The sequence below is a fragment of the Muntiacus reevesi genome, chromosome 3, assembly GCF_963930625.1.
Source record: "Muntiacus reevesi chromosome 3, mMunRee1.1, whole genome shotgun sequence".
In the NCBI taxonomy this organism is placed as follows: Eukaryota; Metazoa; Chordata; class Mammalia; order Artiodactyla; family Cervidae; genus Muntiacus; species Muntiacus reevesi.
In genome coordinates this window covers 83,348,089-83,363,513 of record NC_089251.1, presented here as the reverse complement: position 1 = coordinate 83,363,513, position 15,425 = coordinate 83,348,089, and the positions used below count along the sequence as shown (strand labels likewise).

General features: G+C 42.7%; 2 protein-coding genes across 3 annotated transcripts in view; one reads left to right on the top strand and one right to left on the bottom strand.

Moving 5' to 3' along the window:
- The window catches only part of CRIM1 (cysteine rich transmembrane BMP regulator 1), a 203,265-nt gene extending 192,140 nt beyond the window's left edge, over positions 1 to 11,125 (top strand). The window contains exons 15-17 of the mRNA XM_065929441.1: positions 4,491 to 4,610; positions 7,095 to 7,282; positions 8,674 to 11,125. Coding sequence (XP_065785513.1) covers positions 4,491 to 4,610; positions 7,095 to 7,282; positions 8,674 to 8,850 — 485 coding nt within the window. The 3' untranslated portion in view covers positions 8,851 to 11,125. The remainder of the gene's footprint in view (positions 1 to 4,490; positions 4,611 to 7,094; positions 7,283 to 8,673) is intronic.
- Positions 11,126 to 12,308: 1,183 nt separating this feature from the next.
- The window catches only part of FEZ2 (fasciculation and elongation protein zeta 2), a 43,993-nt gene continuing 40,876 nt past the window's right edge, over positions 12,309 to 15,425 (bottom strand). For both annotated transcript variants that reach the window (XM_065927396.1, XM_065927398.1), the window contains one exon: positions 12,309 to 13,260. In XM_065927396.1, coding sequence (XP_065783468.1) covers positions 13,244 to 13,260 — 17 coding nt within the window. In that variant the 3' untranslated portion in view covers positions 12,309 to 13,243. The remainder of the gene's footprint in view (positions 13,261 to 15,425) is intronic.

Below are 15,425 nucleotides of genomic sequence, written 5' to 3'. Positions count from 1 at the left end.
GGTCGGGGACAGAAAACAGCAAAGGAGCCCCTGCCACAGGGGTAGACAGCAAGAGCTGTGACCTGGGAGCCGCCTGGAGCAAGGGTGGGAGAAGTGCTGGTGGGTGACATCGGGTGGGAAGTAGGGACTGACCGTCGTGCATCTGGTGGCATCCAAGTCATTTTGACGAGCCATTTCCCTACAGTGGTGGCAGCAGAGTCTGCTTAGATGGTTTCAGAAAGAAGGGGTGGGTGGTGAATTGGAGACAACCGTGACACATCTCAGCTACAGACCACGGTGCTCAATTCACAGACAGGGTTTTCCTGTGGAGTAGAGGGGTCTGTCTGGGCGGCTTTCACTCGAAGAAGGACTGAGCTGGGCCCTGAAGGATAGGCGGGTTCTCTTCATTGGAGTGAAAGAGTCATCTGACCAAAGACCCTGAGACGAAAGTCAGATGCCCCTGGAATAGGGAGTTCTAGTAACAGGAGTTAAGGACAGAGAAGACAGCTTTGGTCAAGATGTTTAGGGCTTTAATATTCAAACAGAGAGGTGGATTTTGTCCTTTATCCTTCTCGGGAGGCTCCTTTTTAAACAGATGAGACACAAGACCATGGACGTGCTCTGGGGAGGCTCACGGGGTCTGCAGGAGGGGCTGAAGCCGGGAGAGACCCGGGGCCAGGACAGCTGTTACCTGCCTTATAGACGTCCGAGGTGTGTGATGACGGGACCCGAGTTCAGGTGATGCTGGCAGGAAGAGGTGGATCCACTCTCCTCGACTGGGAGTGTGATAGAAGAGGGAATGCGGGTTTCACTGGCATCTGTTCACAGCTAGAGATGTCTCCAATGACTTCTCTGTCAGCGTGCACCGTTGGATTGGAACTTAATTTCTGTTAACTCCCCTTTCTGCTTCTGATGTATAATTGATGAATCATTTTTCCCTTTTATCTCCACACATTCTGTAGTCAGTTGAGCTCTGCCACTTCACGTTTGACCAAGTGTGGCCTGCCAGGAAGCCTGGGCTCCTGCCCATTTTTCTCGTGGTCTTTCTGTGAAGTTTCGGGTGACTGCTTCTCCCCCGGATGGTTCAGGCTACTTGGCTTTGCCCCCTGCATACATCCACTGACATTCTGAATAGCCCTGCCCTTACCAAGCATGTCCTCCTTTTGCCACCTCTGGATATGAGTAAAAGACTTGTGAACTGGTTTGCTGGTCAATATTAGTCCCATTTTATAGAAAACTGAAGGTCAGAAAAGTTAAGTGAATGATCCAAAGCCACGCAGCTCGTTAGCAGAAGACCTGGGAGTCCTGGACCTAGGTTGACCTGGAGTACCATCCCCCCAAAAATGGTGTCCTCACCTTGCAAGTCCCGAGCACCCCACCCCATATTCCAGAAACAGACCTTTTAAGGAAGGTCAGTCTTACAATGGGCCAGGTCGGTGCATCTGAATTTAAAATATGTCGCCACTAGGTTGTCTCCGGTTCCTCTGCAGTTTAGATCAAACTGGACCCCAGTTGTAGTTAACTGACCCGAGTGCCCGTGATCTGTGCCTCCGGGCCAGGTGGCGTCGTGTGTCACTCCTGTGTCATCAACAAGGCCAGCAGGTTTATAAAGGGCTCTCGCAGTAAATGTCAGAAGGGTTCTGTTTGAGAGTCAGGGTTGTTGCCGTTTCTGGCCATGGCAGGCCTCAGTCTCGGCGTGGAAACTCAGCAGCACCCACACTTCTTTTTGTTTCTCCAAGCATATTTTTTTTTGAAAGATTTATCCTTTTTGGCAAAAATGCTCAGAGGTAGCTTCCCTCTTAAGTTTACATTAAAGGGAAATGACCCTCCTCTTAGACCCAAGAGCTCTGAACTGGGATTTGAATATTTGGTGATAAAGGAGGTGCCTTGGGTGGACTTTAATCAGAGCTGAACTGAATTTAGCAGAGCAAATTGATCCAGAGGACAGGCTGTGAGCTGCCTAATGGGGAGATGGAACTCACCACGGGAGGCCCATAAGGGCAGAACTGGTCTTGATCATAACTGTGTGCCCCAGACTTAGCCCGGTACCTGCCACGTAGGAAGTATTGATGAAATGTTGGTTGAACAATGGTGATTAAGTAACCACTGAGTAAGACAGTCCTCCTCCATCCTGGGCAGACCCTTCCAACTTCCCCAGCCATCACCAGGTAGAGCCTTTCTAAGCACCTGTGGGAAGGGAAGGCACACTGTCGAGCCTGTGTGGTGTGGAAGGTTTCACTGAAATCTACCTCCAGGCAGGAATGAGGCACAGGAATTTCAAAGTTGCTTCTCTCTGCTGCTATCCCAGGAAGACCCTGAGCTGACCCCAGCCCTGGGGGGCTCTGTAGAAGTCTTTGCTACTTAGCTGCTGACATTCACAGGTTTTCCGCCTGGGTCTCACGTTAGCCTTTTCTGCTGAGGCAGCTGCAGGGCAGTGGCAGGTCAGCCCCTGGGGTGATGAGGCAGCTCAAGGCTGTGTGTTGGGCCAGGGAGGTCAGGGGCTCAAGACACCATAGCACGAAAGATGTCATGTAAATGTCAAGGGGTTTTCTTCCCAGATTCCTCCAGGAAATTCATATTGCATATCAAGATGTCTCAGTGGGCAAGCTAAACACCATCCCCACACACAGGCTAGAACCACCTAGCCCAGACCCACCAAATCAGGACCTGTGAGCAGTTTCATAAGGGCCTCGGGTGACTCAGATATGATAGAAAAGTTTGGAATCACTAGTTGATACTCAGGCCCGTGCTTCTGTAAATGAAAATGTTTTCAGTAAACTCTCTTTGATTTCAGAGAGTTGTTGAACCTTTCAAAACTCTCAGGAGCGTCTGGTTCTTGCCATGTCTGAGTACATGCATGCTAAGTTGCTTCAGTCGTGTCTGACACTTTGTGACCCCACGGACTGTAGCCTGCTCTGTCCAAGGGATTTTTTAGGCAGGAACACTGGAGTGAGTTGCCATGCCCCGCTCCAGGGGATCTTCCCGACCCAGGGACCAAACCCATTGCTCCTGTGGCTCCTGCATTCCCCACAGATTCTTTTATCACTGAGCTACTGGGAGAGGTCTTGAAATTTAACTAAGAAAGCTAAAGCCAAAATGACTTTATTCCTGGGGACAGTAGGAAGACCTGGGCTTTGGGTTCAGAGGACTGCATTTGAAGCCTGGCTCTCCCATTCCTGGATGCATAACCTTGGGCAGTTAATACACAGTGGAAGCTGAGTTCACACTCTCTTCTCTATCACTTTTCACTTCTCTCAAATCTGTCTTTTTTAAGATCCACTTCTTGAAAGACTGTTAACTTTGGGATAGCCATCAATCACTCTGAGCAGAGAGGAATATTCTAACTTATACAAACATATTTCATGTATTTTTTTTTTTTTTTTTTTGGTCTAATAAGGCTGTTTATTGGGCTTCCCTGGTGGCTCAGATGGTAAAGAATCTGCCTGCAATGTTGGAGACTTGGGTTCAATCCCTGGGTCGGGAAGATCCCCTGGAGGAGGGCATGGCAACCCACTCCAGTATTCTTGCCTGGAGAATTCCATGGACAGAGGAGCCTGGCGGGCTACAGCCCATGGGGTCCCAGAAAGTCAGACACAAGACTGAGCAACTAAGCGGAGCATAGCATGAGGCTGTTTACTAGTATTTAGTACTGCCAACGTTGGGTGACCTTATTATAAAAACCAGTTAGTAATATGGCAGGACTTGGCCAAGAAACGTGCTAGGTGCAGATTCCTGTTGTCATGTGTTAGAAAAAGAGGTTCTTAAGAATTACTTCTTTAAAAAGTTGGCTAATTATTGTTAGCCAGATGAAGTTAGGAATATATTCCTGATATTTGGGGTTAACAAATGTGTCATTCTTCTCAGTTTTGTTTCATGTTGTCGTATCTTGTTGATCAAAGCGTCTGTCTGATTGAGTTAGATAATATAAACATCTTTACTCAAGCTCAGTTTCCAGACTGCATGGTTCCAGGGGGAACAGAGCAGGCATGCAAGGCTTGACTCAGGCAGCACCTCATGAGGCCTGCTGACGTCCACTCCTTTTGAGGGAGACAGAGAAGGGGAAATGAATACAGAATGAAGGTGCTGTAACGTTTTCACTTCCTGTGACGTATTTCATATAAATGATTCAGCACTCGTGGATTGAAGAGCAACAGTCACTACAGTATGATTTAGCTGATGAGAAGTAAAATAAATCCTTTCATTTCATCCAGTGCCCATCAGCTTGCACAAATCTGTAGTCAGCAGCATTTGTTATGAAAAAGCAGAGCTTTTGAGTTTGGTGAGGAGTAAACTTCTCCTCCCCCTTTTAAATGGCTGTAAGACATGTTTCCCACCCCTGCAAAGGTAGTGACTCTCGGGCATTAATGATGTCAGTGCAGAAACTGGATCTTTTGTGTCCCAGGACATGTTGTATTGAACCGAATGCACCGTCTACCTGAGTTGAGGAGACAGAAATCAATAAGGTGCTCCCCCCAATCATCTCTTATAAAAAAAAGTTCCCTTCTTTTTAGAAATGTATGTCCCAGAACCAACCAATGTGCCCATTGAGAAGACAAATCATCGAGAGATTGACATGGAGGTCCCCCTGTGGCCCACACCTAGTGAAAACGACATTATCCACCTCCCCAGAGGTAAGTGCCAGAGTCAGCAGATATCAAGAGTTTATTTCACTGAGGTGCTCAGTTAACGCACAGTGGCAGCAGAGTTCGTACTCTTATCACTTTTCACTTCTCTCAAATCTGTCATGTGTATGGTTTACTTTTTTTTTTTTTAATTTTCAAAACTTCTTTTGAGTAACCTATTAAATCACATGTCCAAGTAATCTCAAACAACCAGTCCAGGAAAGACCTGCTTGGCTGTAACATATTTAACAGCCTGGGATGATGAAGTAAGTCTGCAGATAAAATGCCTCTTTTCTGGCCCCACAAGCTCAGAGACTTAGTGATGATGGAAAGAAATATGTTCCTGGTCATAAAAGCTTGGTATCTGGAATTTCTAAGCCATCTCTCAAGTGTATGTATGTGAATAAACTTTGTAAGCAAAGTAATAATAAATTATTCACCTATCCCTGTGGATCCTGTATCAAGCATTTATGCATTAAGATTACCCTCTACCTACAGGTAGTTTTCACTCTGTGGGAGTTCAGTTTATTACTGACATATTGATTTTCCCACTCATCAGGCTTTTCCATGCTTTTTTTTCTTGCTCTGTGCTTTTATTTGTGTGCAGTAGAGATGTTATTCTGCCTCTCAGCAGCTAAGAGGCAAAGCAGGGCCAAGTTCCTGTCAATCTTAACCTTCTATCTAGAAGTAGGCCTCTTGATCAAAATAGTGTAAGCTTGCTCTTAGCCGTGACTCAGTACTGCCTCCTATCTACTCCAAGGACATTTTCAAAATCATTGTTAAGACAGTTTTTGTTATTTCTTTTGGAAGAAATTAATTCATTGCTTGAGAGATTAATGGTCCCTTACTTTAGATGTTGTGTAAGTGTTATGCTTGGATCAAGCCAGATGACCAGAGAGCCAAATTCCTGGACCCGTGTTTTGGCTCCTTATGTGATTGCTGACTGAATGGCGCTTTCCCATTTTATGTGCAGTCACTCAGTCAGTAAATATTAGTGCCTGCTCGGCGCCACATACTGCTCTGGGTGCTGAGTTTTGGCCACAAGAATAGCCCTTATTTATTACGTTGAGGACTCTGAATTACATAGTAGTTGTGTTTGTTATAAAGACCCTTAGGAGAAATCTCTTGTGTTGGTACCAAGGAAATCCATGATTCTCCTAAGCAGCTGCTTTGTTTTCATCTTAAAGACAATGTGAATCTTATTGATGATGCTTGTTTCCATTTTTGCTTTGGCTGCTAGAAAGCTTAAAGCTCAATTTTATGGCCTGCTTTTAGGCAGTAAAACAACTTAAAGAGTAAATTTTTTTAATCTCAATTGAAGCTTCATTTTTCTTTCTCCAAGCCTCAGTTTACTTTATAATCTTCTTATATGTCATATATTCCTAAAAACACTTGCAATATCATTTATACTGTGGGAAGTTAAACATTCATTCTTCATTGTATATTTGCACCCTGAATTCATCAATAGAGTATTTTATCTTCTTTCCATTTTTTTTGATGCTGGTAAATACATTTGCTTTTTTTCCACCTTCTATAAAGTAAAGTATTACCATCTATGGTGGCTAAAATGACTAGGAAGGGTCCCTTCTTTCCATCCCCCCACAAACACATACAAGTATATTAATAAAAATCTGAGTTTTAAATTAAAGACAGTATTAACATCACAAAGCTGTGCTGCTTCATGAGCTGAGTCTTCAAAACAGTTCAAAATCAGGTCCTTTTCACTGTATGTGTTCTGCATCTTTCACTAACCTGATCCTGACTACAGAGGTTCACTTGAAACAAAATAAGGACATTTTCAGAGTGCTCCTGATGGCTGTATATTTACCTTTGTTAAAGAAAGGTGATTTAAAAGAACAAGAAGACCCATCATTTATAAGAGCAAAATTAAATGTCCCTTATACAGGAAAATGATCTAACAGGCCCAATGAATTTTCATTAAGTTTATGAAAAGTAAGGCATTTTTGCTCAGAGCTCAGTAAACTGAAATATCAACCAACAGACCGAGCTTTTGATCCTGGCTTGGTTTTTACAAGTGCACTACTAATTAGTCTTATCTATTACACTACTAAGTAGAAGCATGTACTTTGTCCTCACCTCCTGTTTGCTAGCATAAATTAGCAGGGAGGAAAGCTGATGTTTCTGTTTCAGAATCTTAGGAGGACCATAAAGGTTAACATTAATCAAAATATTTTTAGTCATTTTTAAAGTCTACATAAGAATCTTATTTTCTTGACTAGCTAGAATCAGCATCATCCTGTCCAGTTATTAAACCTTCTCACTCTAATATTTCCTTTTTTACATCCATCCTAAGAGCTCTGCCCTTTCATAAGAGCTCTTTGGATCCACATTAGACTTTAATCATGTTTTAGCCTTAAAGTACTGGGAAGCAATAAAACCAATCCACTGATCTCTACTTGTAGGGTAATTAAGATAATCCTTAAAAATTCTGGTTTAGGTAATAAATGCTTGTAATTTTTTTCTTTCTCCTAGACATGGGTCACCCCCAGATAGATTACAGAGATAATACCAGGCTGAACTCAGAAGATGCTTCAGTGGACTCCATTGCCTCGGTTGTGGTTCCTATAGTAATAGGCCTCTCTATCATAATAGCATTCCTGTTCATCAATCAGAAGAAACAGTGGATACCACTGCTTTGCTGGTATCGAACACCAACTAAGGTATTGTCCTGACAAAGTTTCAGCCTCTTCAAACTAGGAAAGCCTCCATGCTTGTATTCCCTTAATTGCTGGATATCTGCTCTACCAGCTGAATTTTACTTTGTTCTTCATGGCCTCAAACGTACATCAGGCTGTAGTGATCAGATACATAGTACTTGCCTGGGGCTAGGTCAGTCACTGAATGAATTCTCCATCATCCATCAGTTAACGAACCCGACCTTTTCCACAGGTCCAATTAGCTGAATTTAAAGTTTTCAAATAGGAATCAATCCAGGGGTATTTGTTTAATTCATTGTTGTTTATATTAGAAATTAAAACTTGATCACTTGGTATTTCTCAGTCATCTATCAACATAGAATTGGGAGAGGAAAAAAAAATCACAAGGGTAGAAGATAACACTCAAAAGAGGGAAAGAGGAGAACTGAAAGCTTATGAAGATGTACAGAAGTCCAAAGGACAGGGAAACATGTCAAAGGCAAGCAGAGAGGAGAAGGGCAGCAACAGACGGAGAGATTGTGTGAAATAACACCAGACAGGGTGGAGAAAGGCAGATTTCATATTACAGAAAGAACATGTATTTGCTGTCAACACAAAGGGCTTCAACCTGCCTGTTTTAAAAAGTAGGAAGTAATTCATTTACTCAAGAATTGAAAACAGCCATTTTATCATCCAGATAACCCTTTCACAAAATTTATCAGATGGAATAGCCTGCCTCTGATTTTCTCTGACAAATACGTGAATTGCCTCTGGGCTGGGCATGTGCTGGGTTGGGATACAGGAATGTAGGGGACAGTCCCCACCTGCAGAGCTGGGGAAAGCCTGTGGCTGGAGACAGAGGGACTGGCCCAAACCGCCATGCTCATTCTACAGCCTGAGTGATTCGAAATGGTCCATTTATCTTAACAGCTGCCGACCTGGTACCTTCCATTCATCCTTCAACTCTCTTAAGAACTGATCTGTACTTCAAGTATTTGAAAATAATTATGTCACTTCAGTATTTTCTCAGTTCTTTTATCTCCCCCTTGTTTGACATCATTTATTGGCATTTTACCTTTAAACACAGTTTTTCAGTATCCCAGTATAGTTGGTAGGAAGGACTTCCCCAGCAGTTCAGTGGTTAAAGTTCTCTGTTTTCACTACAGGAGGCACAGGTTCAATCCCTGATCAGGGAGCTAGTAAGATCCCATGTGCCATGCAGTGTGGCCCCCCCCCCCCCCCCAAAAAAGTGTAGCTGACTCCAGAACAGGCTGTTAGCCCATGCAGTCTGCTCATCCATGTGCTTTGATGTTGTTATCTCACTCGAATGAGGCCTAGATAACTGCTGATTCAAGATACATAAAGCAGCTAATTCTTTATGGTTTTCTCCCCCCCCCCCTCCTCCTATGAAATAGCCTTCCTCTTTAAATAATCAGCTGGTATCTGTGGACTGCAAGAAAGGAACCCGGGTCCAGGTGGACGGTTCCCAGAGAATGCTGAGAATCGCGGAACCAGACGCGAGATTCAGTGGCTTCTACAGCATGCAGAAGCAGAACCACCTACAGGCAGACAATTTCTACCAAACGGTGTGAAGACAGGCAGCACCAGCGAGGTTCTGAAAGACAGAAAAACGACTCAGTCTGCTTTTAAAAAAGTAAACTCGAATTCGTGCACTTGCTTAGTGGATTGTATTGGATTGTGACTTGATGTACAGCGCTGAGGAACTCCTGGGCTGGGCTCTGTCGGCAGCGGCATGCAGAGCAAGCATTCCCACTCCTCCTCAAGATCACTGACCAAGTGGTGTCTTAGAACCAAAGGTTTCAAAGTTGCTAAGATGTATTTGCTTGTAATATAGCTGTAGAGAAACTTGGGGGCGGGGACAGTGAGTTTGGTTGGGGAGAATGGGTGGGAGGGGGGCGGTGGTGGAAGACACAGTTGGTCAGCTCGGCTCTGGGAGAAGTCCAGTCCAGTGGCCCAGAGGATATCTTTTCCTGTTGCTCGGAAGACTGCACTGGTCACTGCAAAGCTCAGGCCTGAGCGAGCAGGAAAACAGGCCCTGCGATCCTTCTGCCTGTAACCACCTTAGACCATAGACAAGGGCACCAGACCCTTTTGATAGCCACCCCAGGCCTCCAGCCACACGCTTCTTTTCTATAGTCACAGCTGCAGTAGGCGGTGAGGAAGCAGGAGACATGGGGTAGCCACGTTTCTCTAAAGCGGGTGATTAAGGATCTACACAGTTATACTTTTTGCTGCTTTCTTTTTTCTTCCGAGCCAATCAGCCAGTTCCTAGCAGAGTCAGCAGATGATCAGGACCCGAGTCGTTTCTCGATGTGAGCACTGGAGCTTTTCTGATGGCCACGTGGCAGGAAGGAGGAGAGGGTGAGGTCACCAGGCATTTATTTCCAGGGCTACACTTCCTTGTTTGTTGTCGCTTTCTTCTGTTGTTGGTTGTTCATAGTTTTCATTGAAGCTCTAGCTTAAAAAGAAACTTTTTTTTAAAAAAAGACTGTTTGGGGATATTTTTTTTTCCTTATTATATACTGAATCTACAAAATAGAAACTACTTCATTTTAATTGTATATTATTCAAGCACCTTGGTTGAAGCTCAAAAAAAAAAATTATGCCTCTTTAAACTCTAGCAATTATAGGAATATTTATGTAACTCTTATGCTTCAGAAAAACAAAAGTATTTGTGTGCGTGTGTATATAATATATATATGCATATATATTTATACACATACAATTTTATGTTTTCCTGTTGAATGTATTTTTATGAGATTTTAACCAGAACAAAAACAAACAGGCATTCCATCACAAATTTTTGATTAACACAGAATCTCATTCTACCTGCAGTTTAATTGGGAAGAGAAATGTGTGTGTGAGTGTGAGTGTATGTGTGTGTATGCACACGCCTTGAGCAGTCAGCCCCATACCTGCCATGGAGAAGGTATTCCTTTATTAAATTCTTCATTTGGATTTGCTTTCGGTTTTCAATTCGCTCATTGGCCAGAGACATCAATGGCAGTTTTAGCTGCATCACTAATCAGCTCCTGGATTTTTTTTTTTTTTCCTTTCAAACAACTGTTTGAAACAACTACTGGAATATTGTCCATAATAAGCTGGAAGTTTGTCGTAGTTTGCCTCAGATGTAACTGACTGTATACTATAGTGTTAAACTTTTCAAACAGCTCTTAGCACTTTTATACTAATTACCCATTTGTTGCATTGATTTTTTTTTCTTTTAAAAATGCTTGTTGTGAAAGACACAGATACCCAGTATGCTTAATGTGAAAAGAAAACGTGTTCTGTTTTGTAAAGGAACTTTCAAGTATTGTTGTAAATACTTGGACAGAGGTTGCTGAACTTTAAAAAAAATTAATTTATTATTATAATGACCTAATTTATTAATCTGAAGATTAACCATTTCTTTTGCCTTAGAATATCAAAAAAAAAAAAGGAAAAGAAAAAGGTGTTCTAGCTGTTTGCATCAAAGAAAAAAAAAAGATTTATTATCAAGGGGCAATATTTTTATCTATCTCCAAAATAAATTTGTTAATGATATGCTACCAAAATAGATTTACATCAGCCTGATTAGTATAAATTTTTGTTGACAATTAACCATTCCTGGCATAAAAAGTCTATCAAAAAATTGTAAATGCTTGCTTTTTGTTTTTTTCAATCATGGCCATATTATGAAAATACTAACAGGATATAGGACAAGGTGTAAATTTTTTTTATTATTATTTTAAAGATTTGATTTATCCTGAGTGCTGTATCTATTACTCTTTTACTTTGGTTCCTGTTGTGCTCTGTAAAAGAAAAATATAATTTCCTGAAGAATAAAATAGATATATGGCACTTGGAGTGCACTGTAGTTCTAGTTTGTTTTCTTCAAAAAACAAGGCTGTAAGAGGATTACCTGCAACTTGATTCTTGGCAACAAATAAACACTTTGAATCCAAATCACATGATGTCGCTTTCAGAAAGATTCTGTCTGCGATGTGAAAGATGACTCATCCTTTTATGTTAAGGTTGACAGTTCCGTGAATCTCCAGCATCACAGATAGCCCCAGTGCTTTGCTCAGAAGGCAGGCCTTTCCCAAGGAATCCTTGTGAGACAGAAAAGGGGCCTCCGCCACCCCGATCCCCACCGCAAGTGCACAGCCCAGAGAGGCTGCTATGAGGGAAATTTAAAATCTACCTGTTGTCAGTCACCAATCAAATATGCCCATCTCATCATTAATGTCATTCATCATGTGTAGGAAAGGGGCTGCAGTGGGAAACCCTAGGGCTTACTGCTAAAGAATAATGAGGTTACCAAGCAAAATCAGGGAGCCCTCATTAAAAAGGGACTTTGAGTTGATCGGAAAAAATAGCATTTTTTTCATACAGTTCAGATGCATCAACTTAAGAAGGAACTATAAACAGACCATTGTTGAGTGGCTTCAGAAGACAGCTCTTCTGCTCTTTAGTATGCCCTCTTGTATGAGACAATTTTTACAAATTCAGATTAGCTTCAATTAATATTCTTGTATTGGTAAGACTCTTCATCAATTCAAGAGCATGGGACAAATTGTTCACATATTCACTATCAAGACATGAATAAAACAAGGAACCATCTCCACTTCCACATGCCCTAGAGAGATGGCAATGCTGGCATCAAACTCCAAACTGACCTGCTGCCGTCTTCATGTCCCTTACTAAGGAGAGTGAGGAACACAGTGGGCTCTGGACACTCAACAGATGTTTTAAGTGGGACCTGAAAAGTCCGATGGCTAATTAGACTCTACTTACATTCATGTTGGTGATGGGAAGAGGCTGTCGGGAACGTTTCACAGACCCAGGAAAAGACTTCTGACATTCCACAGTAGCTTATCACTATCTGAAAAATGCTCCTCTCCCCCCACGCCCCCACTTAGCATGAGGCTAATCAAGATTTCACCAGTTCATGCTCTGTAATAAGACAGTGTGTGGAATAGCAAGGGGAAGAATCCAGCATGGTTAAGAGAAGAAAAATTTAAAAAAAAAAAAGCTCTCAAACGTATGCTACTTTTTTTCAACATTTATTAAATAGAATTGACTTGATTGGAACTGGCAAAGGTGTTTCATGTCTAGGGATGGATCCATGAGTAGCTGTTCCTAGAATTAGTGCTTCAGGAAAACACAGGCATGAATAAAATACAGTAATAATAGGGAACAGGCACTGCTGCAGCATACGGTTTAAGCACCTTAAAAGATACCAATTCCTTTTAAGGACACTTCTTCACAGACATGGGAAATGAAACATGGAAACATCTAAAGTTAAACAATACAAGATTCTGAAAGTGAATGTCGTCTTAATGGTTAAAACCTGAACAACGGTGAGACACACAGCAAGCCCTAAAATGGACCATCTCTAGGTGTTTTGATTTTGACAAAGTATTAAGCCAAGATAATGTATATTCTGGTTTCCCTTCTTCCAAAAACTCCAAGTTTCAGTCTCTCTGGACAATACTGGTAGGTAATGTTTATACTGACAGTTCTCTTATTTAAAAAAAAAAATCAGTGTTGGTACTTGCCATCACTGAAGAACAACTATAGTATAAATCTCTCAATGCTTTAATCTAGTTCTTGAGTGAGTGCAGTTTAGATCTAGAAAGCCGTAAAAACTCAGACGTACTGTCCGTTAATGAAAAATATAGCTGCATGTGCACAGTGAACATCACTCCCCCTTACTCTATAGAGTTGCAGAAGAGTTCATAATTGTTAGTATTTAACAACAAAAAAACCTCTAGAATTCAAAATAGTGCCATGGTTCTCTCAGTTCAAGATACAAAGAATTAGAGAAGGCATGATCTAGTAATACTGAATCACAAACCCAAGTTCAGGTGTCCTGAGTTTCCAATAGCAGGAAGGTAGTAGTAGCCAGCTTTCAGAATAATGCTATAGGAATTGTAGCTTGTTGCCCACGAAGGATAAAGCTGTTCCTGAAGTGATGCTGCCCTATGTAGGACACAGAACTAGAGGAAGAAAAAAAATTTTTTTGACTAGAAATGCATATTTTGTATACATTTACCTAAGATGTATATATATATTTATATACATTTATATATGTATTTTATATACATTCTATATGTATATAAAAAATGCCATTAAACAATGAAAACTATAATACGGATCTATAGTAGCATTTTTGTTGGGTATACCCAACATCGAAAAGTTTTCTCAAGACACACTGATTAGAATTGTCCAGAAATGAGATGCCAAGAGGTCATGTCTCTCAGGGTACCACTTAGAGATACAAACCTATAACAGCCTTGCTTGTAACCCAGCAGACGGCTCACTGGTGAAGTCAAAGAAGGAAGCGAGTTTCTGCACACCACTTTCTTCCTATCTTGGATCAGCACAGTGGCAGCCAGAGCTACACTAGCCTTTGGTACAAAGTTGAGCGCTGGGATAGAGCAGGCTGCAGTGGAGCAATTAAGCAGTGGTGGGAAATAGAAGCTTAGTAGCCCATACAGCATCCACCCCATCTTGGGTCAAATGAGGCCACTTTTCTACCTTTCACTTCTCACCTTTGCATTGAAATTAAAATGGCGGTATATGTAGGCAGCCAGGCTTCCCAGGTGGCTATGAGTAGAGAACCCACCAGCCAATGCAGGGGACATAAGAGACGTGGGTTTGATCCCTGGGTCAGGAAGATCCCCTGGAGGAGGGCATGGCAACCCACTCCAGTATTCTTGCCTGGAGAATCCCCATGGACAGAGGAGCCTGGTGGGCTACAGTCCATGGGGTCGCAAAGAGTCAGACACAACCAAGCGACTAACACGCACACATGCACATGCACACACACAACCCATAGTCACCAGCGTTAAAAACAAGGAGAAAGTCGCACCAAGAAAGGGGATGAAGAGTTCTCCCTTAAACAGACATGACCAAGCGACTAACACACACACACATGTAACCCATAGTCACCGGCGTTAAAAACAAGGAGAAAGTTCCACCAAGAAAGGGGATGAAGAGTTCTCCCTTGAACAATACCCCCTTCCCAGGTAAAGTGTTCTACTGATCCCCAAGGAAGAGAAATCAGTAAGTGGCTGTGGACTTCCAGAATGGGTGGAAAAGAGCAGTTTGAATCGCCTTCTATCCTCACCTTCCCAAGCATGTGCACACCTCTGAGTGTGTTACCCTCCCCTCTTCATTTTCTTGGACTATAGAGTCACTCCTTCTGAACCCCAGCTGCTTTTCCACCCAGTCCTTACAATACAAAGCCCAGACCAGACCACAGCACACGCACACAGGCAGCTTGTCAACGGCTGGCACCGTTTACCTAGAGGTGGGCTGGCAGGTGGGGCGGGAACTGGGTCACCGGGACAGGGGGCAGTGGGGCGGAGGGGACGCTTGAGACAGGGTCACAGTTGCACTCCTGGGTTTTCAGGGGGAAAAGTAAAAATCACTTCCCTCCAGAGCACTCTGCTCTCTGGGTCACACAATTCTCCCGTGAAGTCTGATGATAAAAGAGCTCGAGAGTGTCTGGGAAGCTCGCTCTATCCCTGGCTCTCACGGCAGTACCCCAGTAACCCACGCCAATTGAAACTTAAGACATGTTCTTTACGTGCATCTCATTCCTGATTCACGTCGATAAAGAACAAACCTCAGAACAATCCAGCTTTCATACCAGTGCTAGCACAACACAAAAGCAAACAGAGATGTCAGGTTTTTGTTTTCAGAAAGTTGAGACTGTAACAGGAAGAGACAGCCCTCCATCAGAAAACACGGCTTATTTTAAAAAAAACGATCATGCCAATTTAGTCTTTCCTAAACCCCCTCCCCATTAACCCTTTAGTGGCCAGCTCCACATCTGGCCTTACAGGTGATACTATGTACTATTCACTTCATGCTAGCTCCTCCTATATCAAGCTATGATTGAGGAACAGTCCCATCTGAGTTCCTGAACATCTCACAAATCCCAGACTTCTGTTCAGTTAGCAACTCCTGGTGGAGAAGAGTGAGAACCCAAAGAAGAACAGTGTGGCCAGAGGAGGGGACTGCTCTCCAACCTGGACCAAGCACTATAGGGTGCATCCTATGATGCCCTGAAAGTCTGCCACCTGAAAAACTGGTACCTTCAAAGAAACAATTTCATTTAAAAGTATTAGCTTTGCCTGGAATTAAGTAAGATCTT